At 40.5% G+C, this 21,626-nt stretch overlaps 2 protein-coding genes, 1 non-coding gene and 1 pseudogene across 3 annotated transcripts; 1 reads left to right on the top strand and 3 right to left on the bottom strand.

Moving 5' to 3' along the window:
• Nucleotides 1-1,216: 1,216 nt before the first annotated feature.
• LOC127140851 (uncharacterized) lies at nucleotides 1,217-7,784 on the bottom strand (annotated as a pseudogene).
• Nucleotides 7,785-8,488: 704 nt separating this feature from the next.
• On the bottom strand, nucleotides 8,489-10,825 carry LOC127140850 (uncharacterized). The gene is given in 3 exon segments (XM_051068669.1): nucleotides 8,489-9,958; nucleotides 9,960-10,567; nucleotides 10,638-10,825. Coding segments are annotated over 2 exon segments (1,314 nt in total). The 5' UTR covers nucleotides 10,566-10,567; nucleotides 10,638-10,825; the 3' UTR covers nucleotides 8,489-9,250.
• Nucleotides 10,826-11,204: 379 nt separating this feature from the next.
• LOC127140853 (U5 spliceosomal RNA) lies at nucleotides 11,205-11,316 on the bottom strand. The gene has a single exon (XR_007811345.1). It is a non-coding gene; the product is annotated as a U5 spliceosomal RNA (small nuclear RNA).
• A 1,650-nt stretch (nucleotides 11,317-12,966) lies between these two features.
• On the top strand, nucleotides 12,967-15,936 carry LOC127140852 (cephalotoxin-like protein). The gene is made up of 2 exons (XM_051068670.1): nucleotides 12,967-13,135; nucleotides 13,760-15,936. Exon 2 carries the CDS (start codon nucleotides 13,762-13,764, stop codon nucleotides 15,415-15,417), a length of 1,656 nt encoding a protein of 551 aa, XP_050924627.1. The 5' UTR covers nucleotides 12,967-13,135; nucleotides 13,760-13,761; the 3' UTR covers nucleotides 15,418-15,936.
• Nucleotides 15,937-21,626: the final 5,690 nt, after the last annotated feature.

Here is a 21,626-nt window from a genome sequence, read left to right as displayed (position 1 = left end):
CTGAATACTTAAATAAATGAGAGATTTCAGGTTTTGCAAATTCAAAATGTACTAAAATATCTAATAAATGTTCCTTGTCAATTTGTAATTATGAGTTATTGATTGTAGACGTATGAGCAAACATGAAAGTTTTATCATTTATTAATTAAATCTACAACAAAATAGAGTGAACACTGTGTCACCAGAGTATTTAGACTCTGTGTCCCCTTTTGCTCTCTTTTGTTTCCCAGTGTTCTCCTGGTGTTCCTATCTGCTCATCGCCTCCTTTTTTCATCACTTTATTCATTAAGGGTTCCTCTTTACCTGCCCTTGGGTCTGTTTTGGGTTTTTTGCCCTGAGTTCTTTCTGCAGCAGCAACAAGTTTCTGTCTTTTAAAGTTGGTTTAAAACACTCAGCTTTTCTCTGCTCCTGAATCCTTATCAGTTCTCCTTCACATCTTTGACCTCAGGATGTTTTCCATCCAGATTGTGGATCAGGGGTTAAAGGAGAGTTTTGACTGTTTGACCTCAGTTCTGGTCCAGTCCAATCATCCTCAGAGCCGAATTTTACGGGAATGTTTATGGAGTTGAAGTTAAAAATAGAGATAAAATACAGTTTGAAGATTGAAAGAATATTAATGGAAACCTGTAAGTCTGAATTATCAATTAAAGACAAATTAAGAAGAAATGTTCTCAGTGATCAAAGATGCATGAAATATAATATAATTAGTGAAGAATTGATTTGTCATTAAATACAATTAAGATCAGATCAGTCAGTTATTTCTAAAAGACAAAACCTTTTTTTGGTCTTTTATTTTTTTTAGGTGTCACAAGCAAAGAAAGGGTTTTTTATTTTTATCTTGTTCTATGCAGATAAAACCTGAACATAAAGTAGATTCTACTGATAGTATCTTTTCCTGGATAACATCTGAATTGCAGTATTTGTTCTTGTGATGATGTATTTTTCCATTGTTTTGTTGGTTGGTGGAGCTGTGAGCATGCCAGCTGAGGGGAAAAAGCCTGATGTTGCTGTGCTTCCCCCTGCAGGCCAGAAACTACACAAACTACAGACCTGATACTGTAAAACTGTTCATTATGAGTCAACAACACTGAGCTGAAAACTGACAGGATGACTCATTATAAAACTTCCTCATTTTAAGTTTTTCCTGTTTTCATGTGTTGGAATCAAACTTCACTTTATCTTCAGAGTCAACCAGAAACAATGAAAACTCTCAGAATGAAGCTAGAGATGATTTTTAATAACATGACATCTGCTTCTTTTACAATCACAGACAAAAGCAAAGAGGTGAAGCACATAGAGATGATGATGATGATGATTTGTGATTGACTGTAAATCATAATTGATTTATTGATGTTTTAGTCAGTTATTAATCCACGTATTGATTTTCAGATGAGTCTGAGCTTTCTCTGGTTCCACATTTACAACCTGACGACCACACAAACTCTAACTTTCCCAGCTGAGTTAAAAAGTTAGTCCGTTCATTCCAGAAAAAAATCCATTTGATTTTTGTGTGAAAGTGATTATCTTGTATACATGTGTTATTTATCCAATGAGGACAGGTTATTTTAAGGTTTGTTAACTTTGCAACAATTCTAGTTTAGTAATTTGATGTTTTGTAAAGTCAGAGCTGATCCTTATTTACCGTCTTTTTTAAACTCCTGAGGGTGAAACATGTAAACAATCTAACATCGTCACCACACTAAGTAATAAGTTCTTCCTTTGGCTGAACTGTCTGAACACACAGCACATCATTCCTCATGTTGTTGTGTTGCAGCTGCAAAGATTTAATTGGACGATTCTCAAAATAACTCACAACATATGGATCCAAGATAATCACTTGTTGCACTTTAAATTGATTTTATAAAGGATGTTTGCATGAGATCGTTGTGCACATTATTGATCATGTTCATACAAAACATTGAAAACATGAATTTTTGTAAGCTAGATTTGGATTTTGTTAAACAAGTTGTGTTCAAAACATCTGATTCTTTGTACAAGAAATGTAATGTGTGCTCACAAGGTTAAAAGGAAACTTCAGGAGTCTGAGAGTCTGAGTCTCAGATTTTCAGTTCTAGTGAATCTCATCTATCAGTCATGTCACTGAACTGAAGATGTTCAGTTGCTTCCATCTTCATTTGCAGGTTGGCAGGAGGTAATATTTGGACTGTTTAGTGCTGTTGTCAGGTGCTCAGTCACTTGATGGGTGGTTGGTTTTTGAGGTTTATCTTCTACTGACGGGGACGTTGCTCTTTGATAGTGTTGAGAACCTCCTCCAGTTTGGACTCCATCTTGACCAGTTTGTTGTCAATGGTGCTGATGTCAGGCACAGACTGGAGTTTATCAGCCACTGGAGTCTTGCTGATTTTAAATATCTTTTCACATGTGTCTCCATAGAAACCATCTGGGCAGTTACACAGCCATTCATTGGAGTCCAGCAGCCTCTCACACTTTCCTTTGTTCTTACAGGGATTAGTAGCGCAGAGGGGTAAGGTTCTGGAGTAATAGATGTGGATCTCACCTGTCTTTGATATAAAGTTGCTAGAAAGACAAATGGAAGACTGCAGGGCATCTGGGACTTTAGCAATTTTCTCTTTATAGCTGGCATGCATCACTTTAACAAACTGGCTCACAGGAGCGTCAGCAACCTTTCGACTACATTGTGGTATTTCCTGTGCGATATTATCACACGGTGTCTCGACCACCTGCTCGACTAGTTTTTTGCCTATTTGTTGTCTTTGTGGTTGCTTGTAACACAAGTTCAACTCTTTTATTACTTCTTCTTTTTTTTTCTTCCTTTGTTTTCTGAGTGTAGCCCACAGCCACAGTGATTTTACCAACAGGGAGCTCCTTCATATTATAAAAGATATGCTTTTTATCCTTGCATGTGTTGTGCACCAGCACCACCCAGTTATATCAGTTGTACTTCTTGTCCAGAGCCTTTTTCACCTGATCGGCGATGGCGGTTTTGTCGTCAGGATTCATTGCTTTGCTGATCTCCTCCACGTCCTTCTCCATGTACTTCTTGTAGTTGTCCAGGCAGAACTTCACAGCTGATATCTGAGCTTCAGAGACATTCTTCAACATCTGGGTTTGTTCAGCTTCTTTGCCTGATGGGTTAAAACCAATCAGATTCCAGTAGAGCTGGTTGAGTACCATCCCCCTCCACAGCAAGCTGCTAAAATATATGTTATATTTACTGATCTCTCTAATACTACATTTAAGGTCGTTGAGGTTTCCACTCAGAGACGTGCTGCTGACTGTCAGGTAATGGTAGAGGTTGGCCACACTGGCCTCAACTGCTGTGTTCTCATAGTAGTTGGTGAATATCTCTGCCAGTCGGAGTCTGTCTTCAGCAGTTTTTACCAACCCACTGTTTTCACGGAACTCTGTTAACTTCTTCCAGGCGTTGAGGATGCGGACCTCATCTTGAGAATAGACGCTGGTGTAGCTGAATCATTCTACATCTGTTGCCAGGTTGGAGATCTGGATGGAAAGAAGGTCCAGTTTCCTGTTCACCTCAGCAAACCCTTCACTCAACGGGTCACGCTGAGGAATAAAAACCAAGACCAAGACAATGATTGAAGAGACCAGAGTTCCGATGCCAGGCGCCAAGCTGGCAAAGCCAGAGATCCCCTTCAACACACCTGCTATATTGTCAGTTCCAATGTAATCCACCACATCTTTCATTACACTTAGAGACTCTTTTACAACATTTAGGACTTTTTCTGTTTTGTCTTTGGTGTCTTCGGGCAGGATTCTCTTGAACCTGTCGAGGGCTGAGAGGTCGGTGGAGGTGGAGTCATGTGACCGAGCAGAGGAGGTCGTCCAGTAAAGAAGAAGGATCAGTGAAGCCAACAGCATGGAGTTAGACCACCGTGGAGACGCCATGACTGCAACACAGATAACATAACATGGGATATTTTCCTTAATGCTGTACATTGAAGAGTAACTCACCCTCCCTTCACAACCTGCTGTTTTCTAGAAGTTTTCCTTATTCAAACTGAGAGTTTTGTTTGGTGCACAGACTGTGATTCTGTCCAGGGCAAATTTGTGAAACTGGGCCATAAAACCAGCTCAGTATCCTGCTAATGAAGCCCACATTGGACAGTTCATTAAGTTCATCATGTCCTTTGATGGATGTGTATGTCTGACCTTCATACCAGAGACCAGAGTTCACATCCCATCACAGACCTGCAGGAACATTTGTCCCTTTATCAACTGAACCATGGCCATTCAAGTGTTTTTATTGTCTGAGCCTTCCCATACCTCACCTATAATTTAGAGAGAGAGATGGGGAGAGGGAGGGGAGGGAGAAACTAACCTGAACATCATCAATAATCTTTGGTAATATTTGGTTAGAAAAGATTTTTGAACTTTATCAAAACAACATTTTCAGAACAAAGTTTAATTGATGTGTTGTAGAAACAACTGTGGAAAATATTTTTGTGAGAAAAACATTAACATTTAAATATGGAACATTTTCACATCATTGGATGAACACTGTGAAGTAATGACACAGTTCATGACTGTGGACAGAGCCTGGACAGGTTAATAACATCACAGCCTCATTATACTGACTTCACTGGTGTGTTACATCTTTTCTCTGTAAACTGACTGTATGAAGCAGGTGATGACAAATGTTTCTCTAACTATAACCAACATTAATATTCTATTGATTTAAAATGATCAAACAAAGATCAGGTTTTAGTTTCTGTCTTATGCAAACAAACCTTAAAGGATCAGAGACCAGTGAAATGTAGCATTTTTATATCAAGTTCTCATTCAACAGTATTTAATATTTTCCCAGATCTCAGAACAAAAGAGTCATGAACAGAGGGGCAACAGTGGTAAAAGAAGAACAACCTGTGGTCAGTCATGTTTGTCAGTCAAAGACTCAGTCATGGAAAACCAGAATCAAAAAACCTGAAGTTTCCACTACACAAGTGAAACAATGAGGTCATTCTATGTCAAACCAGACAGAATCCAGGAAAGTGATTTCAGCACTGTCTCAGGTTTTTATCAGAGTTTGAATCTTTAATGTTCAGGTCCCAAAAATTAGGCCTGTAAAATATGTTTGGATTCTCACATGTTTAAAATTATTATTCACAGCCTTAACAACCTTTGTAGGATGTAAGACAAACATATTCTCAGTTTGACTGAACCATTAACAGATTGTACTGCAGCCTATTGATTTTCTATAGAGCAGGTTTGAAAAAACAGTGATACTGAAGGTATCATAAACCTGGACCTCTGTACATTATCTGTATGTAACTACGTTTGACTGTACGATCCCTGTTAGATAAATAAAAAGACTCAGACCTGAGAAGAGGCTTGGAGAGCTGGATACTGGTCCAGAAAGGTGTGGCTGGTGGAGCTGATCAGCAGGTAGTCTGGATGGTTGTTGAATGATGGTCTGTGACCACAGTCTGAAGGCTGTTGATCTCTGAGCTCCACACAGCACAACCAGTCATTCTTATCGGAGGCTGACTGACCACACCTTCCCTTCAACCACATGATTCTCATCCACTTTGGAGCAGGTGGAGCTGGAGGCACAGAGGTTTACCTTATATGGAGAAAGGACAGAAAGACGACTGCTTAGATGACTTATCTGAACAGACCAAAACCACAAAGAGACTCTGTTCAAAGGTCTGAACCACCTCGTCTTTACCTGTTAGAAAACACCACGTGCAGAAGATGGCAGATGTGAATTGTAGCCATGAGACGGTGGTTTACCTCCCTTCTTCTCTCTCTTATACACTGAGTATACACACTAATGTCGACAGAGTCTGAACCTGCACTTAGTTCAACAGGACAAAGAGAATCAGAATCAGGGTCTGGTGGGTGATACGCCTCCATAAACCAGTCAAGTTTCAGGAAATATGGTCACAGTCTCCCCTTCTGTTCCTGAGGTATGGTGTTGAATAATGGACAGAAATGTTATGATGTCACACTGAAGCTAACCTTTGACCTTTTGGATAGAAAATATCATCACTTCATAACTTTAACCTCTTAGGCTTCTGGCAGAAATTAGTCATAATCAGTACATTAGTTATGACCTTCCACCTTTGACCAAAATCTAATCCGTTCATCTCTGAGACCAAGTGAACGTTTGTGTCAAATTATAGGAAATTCTCTCAAGATGTTACTGAGATATTTTGTCCATGAGAACAGGACAGACAGACCTCCTGAAAACATGATATCTCTGTCTGTTACTGGTGCAAAGGTGATCAGTAATCAGTAATCTGTATAACTGTAGGTGTCAGGCTCCTAACACAGCACAGTGTCTCTGTTTGTGATGATCTCCATCAACAGGCCCAGGACGACCCACCCTTCATGTCAGGGTCATCACCGGTGACCAGAGTTGGGTCTTTGGCTGCGACCCAGAGACCAGACAGCAGCCTTCACAGAGTTAGAGCTGCAGACCAAAGACAAAGGTCCAGTACACCTGCACATTCACATTCAGTCTGATAAAGAACATCCAGTAATGAAAGGACACTAGAAAGCTGCTGAGCAGCTGAGCAGCTGCCTCCATCTTTAAACAGGCACTGTAATGTTGTTGTATCATTATAAGGAGGATAATGATTAATCTGCAGCTTCACATGGAGGAGAACGGCTGCTATTGCTACTACTGCTACTACTGCTACTGCTACTACTGCTACTACTGCTACTGCTACTAATACTGCTACTACTACTACTACTGCTACTGCTACTACTGCTACTACTTCTACTGCTACTAATACTGCTACTACTACTACTACTGCTACTGCTACTACTGTTACTACTGCTACTACTACTACTGCTACTGCTACTACTACTACTACTACTACTGCTACTACTGCTACTGCTACTAATACTGCTACTAATACTGCTACTACTACTACTGCTACTGCTACTGCTACTACTACTGCTACTGCTACTACTACTACTACTACTGCTACTACTGCTACTGCTACTAATACTGCTACTACCACTACTAATACTGCTACTACTACTACTAATACTGCTACTAATACTACTACTGCTACTGCTACTACTGCTACTACTACTACTGCTACTGCTACTACTACTGCTACTGCTACTGCTACTACTACTACTACTAATACTGCTACTAATACTACTACTGCTACTAATACTGCTACTACTGCTACTACTACTACTGCTACTACTGCTACTACTACTACTGCTACTGCTACTACTACTACTACTACTACTGCTACTACTAGTACTACTGCTGCTACTACTACTTCTGCTACTACTGTTACTGCTGCTGCTACCTCTGCTTCAGGTCCTTAAACTGCCCTTTCAATTTTTTTAGAGTGAATGAAAAAATGAAAACCTAAATGAAGTGATAATGAGCAGTTTTACTTTCAGGCTGATTCCATCAAAGTAATCAAACTGATTTGTTGTGCTGTTGCTCTGTCGTTATCTGAGCTGCAGTTTAAACCTGTTGTCTGGGTCAAAGTCACATGACCTCTGCTGCGTCCTCAGAGTCTGTGGTTTAGTCTGAACCAGCTGCTGTATCCTGTAGAGGGTGCTGTTCAGAGGTTTTGACTTAACTTTAACTTGTTAAACTGCAGCTGGGCTCAGTGACAGAGCAGCAGCCCCAGGGAGTCCAACCTCACTCTACTCAACCAAAACTGATGTAAACAGAAAAACAAGTTCTTACCTGTTCTCCAGATCAAAACAGGTAAAACCCCGTGACAAAGTCTCAGAACTGTTTAAAGTAGGAAGGCCAGCTGCAGCTGCAGGAGGCTGGCCTTTCAAAAACCTGTGGCTTCAGCCAATCAGATCCCAGAAAACAGCCACCCACCCCCACCCCGCCCTCCTCCACACACACACACACACACACACACACCTGGCTGTCCTGGAGAGTCAAATAAAAGAAAATGTTGTCAGGATTTTTATACATTTTGTTAGTGTAATACTGATCTTGGCCACAAAGAGGCTGCAATGCACCACGTCCCAGTCTAAATGGGTGATTTTTTAAATGTCTCCCATGAACTCTAAAAAAACACAGAGTCTATGTATTGTGTGTAAGCATGTTACGTAACATAACTATCATGTCTTTCTTTTGGCTGGAAAATGTGTTTTACTGAGTGAAGGTTGTGTGTTACAGAGGCTTTAGGAAGTTGGATGAGGTCATATAAAGAATGACAGCTTCAACAGGTCAAGGTGGATGGATGGATCAAACACAGGACGTCACCCCAGGAGACTGGGGTTTGAATCCTGTTAACTTATTATTTTTAAGTATTTTAATTATTTGTATTTTAGATCTTTCTGAAAGAAAGCCTGACGGCAAAAATGTGCCCGGAGACGGGGGCGGTTAACACTTACCTATGGTCCACCAGGATTTGTCTTGGTGGTCTTGATGGCCGACTTAGAAAAATTATCTTGGCCCCCACCAAAAAATAATCATTTTTAAAAATCTCACTTGCCTTTCAGGGCCTCTGTATTTTTTCGTTTGCATGTTTTTGAATCAAACTCAAACTAAGCTAGAGATGATTTTTAATAACATGACATCTGCTTCTTTTACAATCACAGACAAGAGCAAAGAAGTGAAGCACATAGAGATGATGATGATGATGATGATGATGATGATGATGATGATGGGTCAGTCCTTGGGGGGTCAGTCTTTTTGATTCAGATTGAATGAAGTTAAAGAACAAAACTCTGATCAGATCAAACTGTCCTGGATGTGTGATTGATAAGTGATTTTTTGAGTATTTCTTTGATTGTTAATTTACTTTAATTATTTTAAGTTTGATTCTAAATTTCTGTGACTCCACATCTATCTTGTTGATCCTCTCCTCAGTCACTTGATAGGTGGTTAGTTTCTGGAGTGTGCGTTATGTTGTTGTTCCTGCAGAAATTTGCCTTTTGACTGGGAGATGTCTAACCAAGTTTGTTGAGAATCTCCTCCAGTTTGGACTCCATGTTTTTCAGTTTGGAATCCATCTTGTCCAGTTTGATGTCAATGGTGCTGATGTCAGGCACAGGATGTTGTAAATCAGTCTCTGAAGCCGCGCTAATCGTAGACTCCTTTTCACATGTGTCTCCATAGTAACCATCTGGGCACTCACACAGCCAATCATTGGAGTCCAGCAGCCTCTCACACTTTCCTCCATTCTGACAGGGATCAGGGTCACAGACGGGTAAGGTTTGGGAGTAATGCACAAAGAACCTGTATGCGAAGCCTTGCGACTTACAGTCGAAAGTCTGCAGAGCTTCTGGAGCTTTACCAAAGTCCTCTTTATAGCTGCTGTGCAATTATTTTAAGAAACTCTCTTACAGGAACACCAGCAACCTCTCGACTGCATTGTGGTACTTGCTCTTTGATATAAACACACCCCATCCTCTCACTTAGAGGGTGGTTAACAGAATAACTTTGCCACATCTCTGAGTAACAAGAATTCAACTGATTCCAAACTTGTACTTTTCTTTCTTCCTCTGTTTTCTGAGTGTAGCCCACAGCCACAGTGATCTTACCCGCGGGGAGCTCCTTCATATTATAAAAGATGTGATAGCCAACCTGATCGGTGTTGTACACCAGCACCACCCAGTTATACCAGTTGTACTTCTCATCTAGAGCCTTTTTCACCTGATAAGCAATGGCTTGTTTGTTATCAGGATTCATTGCTTTGCTGATCTCCTCCACATCCTTCTCCATGTACTGTGTATAATTGTTGCGGCAGAACTTCACAGCTGATATCTGAGCTTCAGAGACATTCTTGAACATCTGGATTTGTTCAGCTTCTTTGCCTGATGGGTTAAAACCGACGAGATTCCAGTAGAGTTGGTTGAGTACCATCCCCCTCCACAGCAAGCTGCTAAAATATATGTTATATTTACCGATCTCTCTAATACTACATTTAAACTTCTTCTTCAGCAGGTTGTTGAGGTTTCCACTCAGAGACGTGCTGCTGACTGTCAGGTAATGGTAGAGGTTGGCTACACTGGCCCTCAACTGCTGTGTTCTCATAGTAGTTGGTGAATATCTCTGCCAGTCGGAGTCTGTCTTCAGCAGTGTTTACCAACCCACTGTTCTCACGGAACTCGTCAAACTTCTTCCAGGCGTTGAGGATGCGGACCTCGTCTTGAGAATAGACGCTGGCGTAGTTGAACCATTCTACATCTGTTGCCAGGTTGGAGATCTGGAGGGAGAGAGAGTCCAGTTTCCTGTTCACCTCAGCAAACCCTTCTCTCAGCTCCTTCAGAGGGTTTTCTTGAGGGACAAAGGCCAAAACCACATTGACAATGGATGATACCAGACCTCCGATGACGGGTGCCATGCTGGCGATATTGGAGATCCCCTTCAACACACTTGACAACGTTTCAATGTTTTTCTTTCCAATCCTGTCGTTGATGAAATTCAGAACATCTTTTGCAGTCTGCATAGATGCTGCTACCTCCTCTCTGGTACGGAAAGGCAGGGCTCTTCTTACCCTGTGTGGTGGAGACAGGTCAGTGGAGGTGGAGTCATGTGACCGAGCAGAGGAGGTCGTCCAGTAAAGAAGAAGGATCAGTGAAGCCAACAGCATGGAGGTAGACCACCGTGGAGACGCCATGACTGCAACACAGATAACATAACATGGGATATTCATTAAGATTTACATTTCCAGGGTTACGTATCTATGTACCTGGGAAGAGGCTTGGAGAGCTGGATACTGGTCCAGAAAGGTGTGGCTGGTGGAGCTGATCAGCAGGTAGTCTGGATGGTTGTTGAATGATGGTCTGTGACCACAGTCTGGAGGCTGTTGATCTCTGAGCTCCACACAGCACAACCAGTCATTCTTATAGGAGGCTGACTGACCACACCTTCCCTTCAACCACATGATTCTCATCCACTTTGGAGCAGGTGGAGCTGGAGGCACAGAGGTTTACCTTATATAGAGACAGACACACACAAGTCATTAATGATTCAATGATAATTACTATTTCTTTTTCATTTCAGTGTTCTGCATAAGAGAATGTAAACACCAGGTTTTGAGGACACTGATCTGAAAAACAGTCAAACAGAGTTTGAACAGAGACAGAAAAATGCTGACCTGCAGGTTTTTCTCTGTTTAAAAAGCCAAAGTCCTGTTGGTGGTCCACAGCATCACAGTCTTTGTTTAACAAGCAAATATTACAGATTATTCCTGATGAAATGTTTCACTTGAATGTATGTATGAACAGTATCCATACATTTGGTTCTTTAGCCAGTGAACTGCTTTAAATCACCAGCCAAAAATAGTTTAAACTCACTGGTGCTCCTCTCCATGGAAGTATTTAGTAAAAGGCAAAAGACTTGTGCTTTATGAAGAAAAACCATAATCAGCACTGAAAACACACATCTCTGAAAACATTAGATCTGTTTCTAAATGACTTAAAATGAATTAAGGTTAGATAAATGGTACATTTCTGTATTGACAGAACTGTTCTGAATGAGAAACACTGAAGTGAATTAAGGTGATTTAACGCAGTATATATTTGCTTGTTAAACAAGAACTGTGATGCTGTGGACCACCAACAGGACTTTGGCTTTTTAAACAGAGAAAAACCTGCAGGTCAGCATTTCTCTGTCTCTGTTCAAACTCTGTGTTTGACTGCTTTTCAGATCAGTGTCCTCAAAACTGAAGTTTATTTCCATCAAACTTTTTAAAGACAAGTCCTAAATTGCTTCACAACAGCAACTTGCAACAATGCAGTGAATGTACACAATAAAATTGTCATCATTTGAGAAACTGTCACTATAAAATTATGTGTTTATAAGAGAAATTTAAATCAAGGTCAGTAACACAGTTTGTATGAAAAGGTTTGTGCCCATTTTTCCATTTTAACACACTGCTGTTTCCCAGAGAGGTGACTCTGAAACCATCTACTGTGTAATATTTGTAGTGACAGTGATTGATTGAACCAGATGCCTTCAACAGATCATTAAAAAGATCTGTTTTCCTCTCCAGTTGATTTCCTGTGATCAGTCCTTTGTCGCACATCAGAAACCATAGTGGAAGAGAAGGGAAGGACGGGCACAGCTCAGACGGCATATGATCCTTATTAGCATGTGAGGATTGTGTCCAGTCTCAAAGAGATGATCCAAAACACTGCAGTATAACTGCTGATAGGAAGTAGAAGAGATTCTCCTGTGCTTCTCTACTTGGGCTCCATGTAAAATCTCTTAATGGTCAGACACCATCACATTTTAAAGAGCTCAGTCAACATCAGATTATCCAAATACATCACTGTGGTTTCTAATTGCACGTCTGTCTCTACATTTAAGGTTTGGTTCAAAATGTTCCTCTTTAATAAAGCTTACAGTTAAGGCTAATGTACTGCTGTGGGATTTCCCATGATGCACCAAGCATTTATATCACATGACTGCAAGTCACTTACTTAATGTTTTCTCTCTCTTTCCTCATTCTGCAGGTATTTCTAACTCCACATCTGCCACTACTACTCAGATATCATTGCATTTTTCAGTAAAAAGCTTCACTCTTTGTTTTAGATTACATAAAAGCATAGTAACATGAACAGAAGTGTTCTGAATGAGAAATATTGAAGTGAATTTCAGGTCAAAAGCTTTAAAGCAGTTCATTGGCAAGAAGACTAAATGTATGGATTCTTTTCATACACACATTCAAGTGAAAGATTTCATCAAAAATAATCTGTAATATTTGCTTGTTAAACAAAGACTGTGATGCTGTGGACCACCAACAGGACTTTGGCTTTTTAAACAGAGAAAAACCTGCAGGTCAGCATTTTTCTGTCTCTGTTCAAACTCTGTTTGACTGTTTTTCAGATCAGTGTCCTCAAAACCTGGTGTTTACATTCTCTTCTGCAGAACACTGAAATGAAGAAATAGTAATTATCATTGAATCATTAATGACTTGTGTGTGTCTGTCTCTATATAGGGTAAACCTCTGTGCCTCCAGCTCCACCTACTCCAAAGTGGATGAGAATCATGTGGTTGAAGGGAAGGTGTGGTCAGTCAGCCTCCGATAAGAATGATTGGTTGTGCTGTGTGGAGCTCAGAGATCAACAGCCTCCAGACTGTGGTCACAGACCATCATTCAACAACCATCCAGACTACCTGTCGATCAGCTCCACCAGCCACACCTTTCTGGACCAGTATCCAGCTCTCCAAGCCTCTTCTCAGGTCTGAGTTTTTTTATTTATCTAACAGGGATTGTACAGTTATACATAGTTACATACAGATAATGTACATAGGTCGAGGTTTATCACTGCAGCAGATGTAACTCTTAACTCAGGTTAGGGAGAGATGTAGTTAAAATGATGTGGCAATCCTTGGTCACATGTTGAATAAGCCATAGATATGTAACCCTGGAAGTAATAATGAGGGACTGACCATTCTTTGTTCCTTTTTTTCTCTGGCCATTGAGTGTTTTGCTGCTGCTTTCAGCTCAAACACAGAAGTGAGATCAGGAAGCAAGAGTTCAAAGTCTGACTATATGCAGATGATGTTTTAATATATTCATCTAAATAAGACCTGTCCATTTCCTCCTTTTAAAGACTGAGTAACTTTAACAAACTGTCTGGGTACACAGTTATGTATATAGTAAATTATGTAAGTTACATGGCCTTAAACAAACTTTTCTCAGAGGAGGTAACTTTAATGTAACCATTTCACCAGACAAGAATATTGATATGGAACAATTTTACAAAAGCCTGGATTTCATTTAGTGACAACATTTTACACATCCATTAAAGGACATGATGTAAATCTTAATGAATATCCCATGTTATGTTATCTGTGTTGCAGTCATGGCGTCTCCACGGTGGTCTACCTCCATGCTGTTGGCTTCACTGATCCTTCTTCTTTACTGGACGACCTCCTCTGCTCGGTCACATGACTCCACCTCCACCGACCTGTCTCCACCACACAGGGTAAGAAGAGCCCTGCCTTTCCGTACCAGAGAGGAGGTAGCAGCATCTATGCAGACTGCAAAAGATGTTCTGAATTTCATCAACGACAGGATTGGAAAGAAAAACATTGAAACGTTGTCAAGTGTGTTGAAGGGGATCTCCAATATCGCCAGCACGGCACCCGTCATCGGAGGTCTGGTATCATCCATTGTCAATGTGGTTTTGGCCTTTGTCCCTCAAGAAAACCCTCTGAAGGAGCTGAGAGAAGGGTTTGCTGAGGTGAACAGGAAACTGGACTCTCTCTCCCTCCAGATCTCCAACCTAGCAACAGATGTAGAATGGTTCAACTACGCCAGCGTCTATTCTCAAGACGAGGTCCGCATCCTCAACGCCTGGAAGAAGTTTGACGAGTTCCGTGAGAACAGTGGGTTGGTAAACACTGCTGAAGACAAACTCCGACTGGCAGAGATATTCACCAACTACTATGAGAACACAGCAGTTGAGGCCAGTGTGGCCAACCTCTACCATTACCTGACAGTCAGCAGCACGTCTCTGAGTGGAAACCTCAACAACCTGCTGAAGAAGAAGTTTAAATGTAACATTGGTGAGATTGGTAAATATAACATATATTTCAGCAGCTTGCTGTGGAGGGGGATGGTACTCAATCAGCTCTACTGGGATCTGATTGGTTTTAGCTCATCAAGAAAACAAGCTGTACAAACTGAGATGTTCAAGACCGTCTCTGAAGCTCAAATATCAGCTGTGAAGTTCTGTCTGAAAAACTATACACAGTACTTGGAGAAGGATGTGGAGGAGATCAGCAAAGCAATGAGTCCTGATAACAAAACCGCCATCGCTGATCAGGTGAAAACATTTCTGGACAAGAAGTACAACTGGTATAACTGGGTGGTGCTGGTGTACAACACAGACCAGAAGTCAAATTTCATCTTGTATAATATGAAGGAGTTCCATTCAGCTAAAGTCACTGTGGCTGTCAGCCCCACCCTGAAAGCAGACAAGTTATTAGAAGATCATCTGAAGGAGCTTGGCAATGACTGTTTTGTACGTAAACAATGTGATCAAGTGTCAGAGCTAGAAAAACAATGTGTCCGTTTCTTTGATGTGTCTGGGCAAAGATTACGTCTACGAATCACAGACTTTGTCAAAGTGACACATGTCACCTATGGGGACGACTTTGCTCAGTTCCCAGAACCATTTCATACAGCTAAATGTCAGAGGGGTTCCAGTACATGGGGTGAACTTAGACATAAGATTTCAATGTACTTCTCCCAGAGCTTGAGTGTCTGCAGTCAGGGATGTGACAATGGAGGAAAGTGTGAGAGGCTGCTGGACTCCAATGATTGGCTGTGTGAGTGCCCAGATGGTTTCTATGGAGACAGATGTGAAAAGGAATTCGACATCAGGAACGACTCAGAGACCGATTTACAACATCCTGTGCCTGACATCAGCACCCTTGATGTCAAACTGGACAAGATGGAGTCCAAACTGCAGGAGATTCTCAACAAGCTTAATGAGCGATGTCCCCGTCAGTGATCAACTGAGGAGAGAATCAACAAGACAGATGTGAAGTCACAGAAGGTTTACAATCATCTGAAAACAACTAAAGTAAATTGATAATCAAAGAAATACTCAATACATCAGTTATCAATCACACATCCAGGACAGTTTGATCTGATCAGAGTTTGTTCATTCATCTTGTTCCCATTGGATAAATAACAGATGTATACAAGATGATCACTTTTGCACAAAATTCAAATGGATTTTTTTTCTGGGATGAGCGGACTTTTTAACTCAACTAGGAAAGTTAGAGTTTGTGTGGTCGTCAGGTTGTAAATGTGGAACCAGAGAAAGCTCAGACTCATCTGAAAATCAATAAGCGGATTAATAACTGAATAAAACATCAGTAAATCAGTTATAATTACAGTCAATCACAAATCATCATCATCATCATCATCATCATCATCATCATCTCTATGTGCTTCACCTCTTTGCTCTTGTCTGTGATTGTAAAAGAAGCAGATGTCATGTTATTAAAAATCATCTCCAGCTTCATTCTGAGAGTTTTCATTGTTTCTGGTTGACTCTGAAGATAAAGTGAAGTTTGATTCAAACACATGAAAAGAAGAAAAACTCTGACTCTGAAGTTTTATAATGAGTCATCCTGTCAGTTTTTCAGCTCAGTGTTGTTGACTCACTCATATTCTCATTCATTTGGAAATAAAAGAGGAACATTCAGATGGTGGTTTTAATGGATCAGATAAATTAACTGAATCACTGTATAGCTCATAATGATTCTCCCAGTGTCATGGCAGAGATAGTTTTGGACTGTGTGGAGTCCTTCATCTGATCTTTATTTGCAGAAATAAAATCTTGTTAAAGTGTGACAGAGAGAATCCTGCAGTGATCTCATTCACAGTTATAGACCTGATGTTTCCTTCTCATGTTCCTCCTGAAGAAGAAGATGGAGGTTGATTTTCTTTCTGTCCTCATCCACAGAACCTCTGGACTTTCATGTTGTTTTGAATTCATCAGAGAGAATCATGAGGTCTCTGTTATAGAGAGTCTGTATATTTGAATGGACAGTTTAACATCAGTGTCTGTCCAGGAACACTGTGGACGACACTGTCACATGATTCAATGTGGACACTTATTGCACATTGACCTGTTTCAGTTATTTATTGGTCTTTCATTATGTTCATGTGTGTGTGGACACAGATGATTTTCAGTTAAAACCTCAGTGAAGTCAGAGAAATTAGACACAGAATAATCACTGTGGAGAACTCTGGCTCCACCTGGTGGACAGCTGTAGAAGGATGTCTCAAATATCTGTGGATAGAGACTCACTGCTCTTTTACAATATATGAAGAAAAATTGACATATTAAAAAAGAAATAACAAACAGGTAATCTGTATTGGAGTGGAGGAGAAGAAATGATTAGAAAAATCTTAAAATGATTCCCTGATTATTTGTTCCAGTATGATATCATTCTCCTGAGTATTATTCCTCCTACAGACCCTGTCTCTTTTCTCTCTCTTCCTCTTTTGAGCTTTTTGATTTGTATTGAAGGAATCTGAAGGATTTTTCAGCCTGAAATTTATTTTTGTGTGAGTTGGGAGTCTTGATTCATTGGTAAATGCACTTTATGGATATAAATTAATCTCAGTGACTCATCTTTTTACTATTCTTTCAAACTGTTGACAGGACACCTCCATCTGTAAACACAATCAGTTATTAGTCTTGGGGTTGTGTATTTTTTGAGCCATGGAGTTTTAATCTTTTTTTTTTTTTTAACTTGTCTAAAGCCCAGAAAAGTCATTTTCCTGTGACGACGTCAGGGCTGTGCTTGGTCAGGTCGTGTTTGGAAACAGGGATCATTGTTCGGTTACAGCAGACGCAGCGTAGATGTGGAAGATTAAAGAGAAAACTGAAGAAATGACACAAAGGTGAGATTTCATTTTCACACACTCAGATATTTGGATTTTGTGGTTTTGTCTTTACTGATCACCTGTCAGACTTTGTTTTTGAATCATTATATTTCATAATTATTTCTTAATATGATGATCAGTGGTTTTCCTCTATTCCCCTGTAACAGTTCTCTTTAGGGTGTTGTAATTGACCTTATGTGTGAGAGAGAGAATACAGCACCTATAGAATATCTGCATCTTCTTCTTGTCTGTTATTACTGAAGCAGCTCTGTCTGTATGCAAATATGGAGGATAGAGGAGCCCTGGAGGGGGTGGGTATTAAAATATGTGAACACATTAGTTTAAAATTATTGGAATATATAATTTATATTATTTTATAATTGTAATTATAATTTTAACATATGATTTTATTGATTGGTTTGTTAAACCAGAGCTGTATGAATTTCTTCTTTCCAAACAGTAGAACTTAGTGACTGGTTGTGACAGAGGCTGAAGTGTGTTCTGGTTTGTTTTCTGGCTGTTTGTGAGCAGTTTCAGCACTTTCTCTGTTTTGACAGTATCCACTGCATCAGCTGTTAGCAGCAGTGGCACCATGAAGCAGTAAGCATGGTAATAGCTTATTAATAATGGTAAAGTTGGGTAGTAGCAGTTGTCGTTGTCTCCTGATGTTTGACTGGATGCAAACCACAGGCTCTGAGGACGCAGCAAAGTTCATGTGACTTTGACCCAGACAACAAGTTTAAACTGCAGGCTCAGATAACGACAGAGCAACAGCAGATTGAATCTACAAGTAGCAGCAGCAGTAACAGTAGTAGTTGTTGTTTTCATCTCCTAATATTTCACTGAATGTAGTAGTACTTGCAGTAAACAAAGTAGTTGCAGGAATAATAGCAGCAGCAGCAGCAGCAGTAGTAGTAGTAGTAGCAGTAGTAGTAGTAGTAGCAGTAGTAGTAGTTAGTACTGTAGTAGTAGTGGTGGTCTCCTGATGTTTGAGTGGATGCAAATGATGGAGCTGAGCTGAGCTGCTCAGCTGCACCATCAGCATCTCTCTGTGTGTTTAAGCAAACAGAACCTGCTGTCTATTCAAATACTGTTCCACCTGTCAGAGTTTCTAGTGTCCTTTCATTACTGGATGTTCTTTATCAGAGTGAATGTGACTGTGGATCCACAGGTCTGTTCCATCAGGACTCAATCTGTGTTCGTCTGTTTGATTCAACGGGAAGAACTTCTTCTGTCCTGTGTGATGGACGGTGGAGACAGACGTTGTATGGTGACAGAGTTGGTCAGGATCAACATGTGACACCATATCCATGACATTAGTGTTTAATCACATGACCAGCAGACTTTGGCTGACCAGAGGCGTCCATGTTTGTTTGGTTTTCGGCCTCTTCTGTCTCATTAAGTGTTCAAGCTTTTAGACAAATCTGAGTTTCCCAGTCGTGATGAAGTTGACGAGTCCTCCAACTTAAACCACCATATACTTAGTTAGTTCCAACCCTCTGATACGAGCCACAGCAGTGCACCAGCTGCAGGTGTACTGGACCTTTGTCTTTGGTCTGCAGCTCTAACTCTGTGAAGGCTGCTGTCTGGTCTCTGGGTCGCAGCCAAAGACCCAACTCTGGTCACCGGTGATGACCCTGACATGAAGGGTGGGTTGTCCTGGGCCTGTTGATGGAGATCATCACAAACAGAGACACTGTGCTGTGTTAGGAGCCTGACACCTACAGTTATACAGATTACTGATTACTGATCACCTTTGCACCAGTAACAGACAGAGATATCATGTTTTCAGGAGGTCTGTCTGTCCTGTTCTCATGGACAAAATATCTCCGTAACATCTTGAGAGAATTTCCTATAATTTGACACAAACGTTCACTTGGTCTCAGAGATGAACGGATTAGATTTTGGTCAAAGGTGGAAGGTCATAACTAATGTACTGATTATGACTAATTTCTGCCAGAAGCCTAAGAGGTTAAAGTTATGAAGTGATGATATTTTCTATCCAAAAGGTCAAAGGTTAGCTTCAGTGTGACATCATAACATTTCTGTCCATTATTCAACACCATACCTCAGGAACAGAAGGGGAGACTGTGACCATATTTCCTGAAACTTGACTGGTTTATGGAGGCGTATCACCCACCAGACCCTGATTCTGATTCTCTTTGTCCTGTTGAACTAAGTGCAGGTTCAGACTCTGTCGACATTAGTGTGTATACTCAGTGTATAAGAGAGAGAAGAAGGAGGTAAACCACCGTCTCATGGCTACAATTCACATCTGCCATCTTCTGCACGTGGTGTTTTCTAACAGGTAAAGACGAGGTGGTTCAGACCTTTGAACAGAGTCTCTTTGTGGTTTTGGTCTGTTCAGATAAGTCATCTAAGCAGTCGTCTTTCTGTCCTTTCTCCATATAAGGTAAACCTCTGTGCCTCCAGCTCCACCTGCTCCAAAGTGGATGAGAATCATGTGGTTGAAGGGAAGGTGTGGTCAGTCAGCCTCCGATAAGAATGACTGGTTGTGCTGTGTGGAGCTCAGAGATCAACAGCCTTCAGACTGTGGTCACAGACCATCATTCAACAACCATCCAGACTACCTGCTGATCAGCTCCACCAGCCACACCTTTCTGGACCAGTATCCAGCTCTCCAAGCCTCTTCTCAGGTCTGAGTCTTTTTATTTATCTAACAGGGATCGTACAGTCAAACGTAGTTACATACAGATAATGTACAGAGGTCCAGGTTTATGATACCTTCAGTATCACTGTTTTTTCAAACCTGCTCTATAGAAAATCAATAGGCTGCAGTACAATCTGTTAATGGTTCAGTCAAACTGAGAATATGTTTGTCTTACATCCTACAAAGGTTGTTAAGGCTGTGAATAATAATTTTAAACATGTGAGAATCCAAACATATTTTACAGGCCTAATTTTTGGGACCTGAACATTAAAGATTCAAACTCTGATAAAAACCTGAGACAGTGCTGAAATCACTTTCCTGGATTCTGTCTGGTTTGACAGAATGACTGCATTGTTTCACTTGTGTAGTGGAAACTTCAGGTTTTTTGATTCTGGTTTTCCATGACTGAGTCTTTGACTGACAAACATGACTGACCACAGGTTGTTCTTCTTTTACCACTGTTGCCCCTCTGTTCATGACTCTTTTGTTCTGAGATCTGGGAAAATATTAAATACTGTTGAATGAGAACTTGATATAAAAATGCTGCATTTCACTGGTCTCTGATCCTTTAAGGTTTGTTTGCATAAGACAGAAACTAAAACCTGATCTTTGTTTGATCATTTTAAATCAATAGAATATTAATGTTGGTTATAGTTAGAGAAACATTTGTCATCACCTGCTTCATACAGTCAGTTTACAGAGAAAAGATGTAACACACCAGTGAAGTCAGTATAATGAGGCTGTGATGTTATTAACCTGTCCAGGCTCTGTCCACAGTCATGAACTGTGTCATTACTTCACAGTGTTCATCCAATGATGTGAAAATGTTCCATATTTAAATGTTAATGTTTTTCTCACAAAAATATTTTCCACAGTTGTTTCTACAACACATCAATTAAACTTTGTTCTGAAAATGTTGTTTTGATAAAGTTCAAAAATCTTTTCTAACCAAATATTACCAAAGATTATTGATGATGTTCAGGTTAGTTTCTCCCTCCCCTCCCTCTCCCATCTCTCTCTCTAAATTATAGGTGAGGTATGGGAAGGCTCAGACAATAAAAACACTTGAATGGCCATGGTTCAGTTGATAAAGGGACAAATGTTCCTGCAGGTCTGTGATGGGATGTGAACTCTGGTCTCTGGTATGAAGGTCAGACATACACATCCATCAAAGGACATGATGAACTTAATGAACTGTCCAATGTGGGCTTCATTAGCAGGATACTGAGCTGGTTTTATGGCCCAGTTTCACAAATTTGCCCTGGACAGAATCACAGTCTGTGCACCAAACAAAACTCTCCGTTTGAATAAGGAAAACTTCTAGAAAACAGCAGGTTGTGAAGGGAGGGTGAGTTACTCTTCAATGTACAGCATTAAGGAAAATATCCCATGTTATGTTATCTGTGTTGCAGTCATGGCATCTCCACGGTGGTCTAACTCCATGCTGTTGGCTTCACTGATCCTTCTTCTTTACTGGACGACCTCCTCTGCTCAGTCACATGACTCCACCTCCACCGACCTCTCAGCCCTCGACAGGTTCAAGAGAATCTTGCCTGAAGACACCAAAGACAAAACAGAAAAAGGCCTAAATGTTGTAACACAGTCTCTAAGTGTAATGAAAGATGTGGTGGATTACATTGGAACTG

Source organism: Lates calcarifer, unplaced genomic scaffold, assembly GCF_001640805.2.
Source record: "Lates calcarifer isolate ASB-BC8 unplaced genomic scaffold, TLL_Latcal_v3 _unitig_5221_quiver_1576, whole genome shotgun sequence".
Classification (NCBI taxonomy): domain Eukaryota; kingdom Metazoa; phylum Chordata; class Actinopteri; family Centropomidae; genus Lates; species Lates calcarifer.
This window is presented reverse-complemented; position numbering and strand designations above follow the sequence as displayed.

Coding starts and splice junctions, on each gene's coding strand:
- LOC127140852 (XM_051068670.1), top strand. CDS start 13,762: ATGGCGTCTCCACGGTGGTCTACCTCCATGCTGTTGGCTTCACTGATC.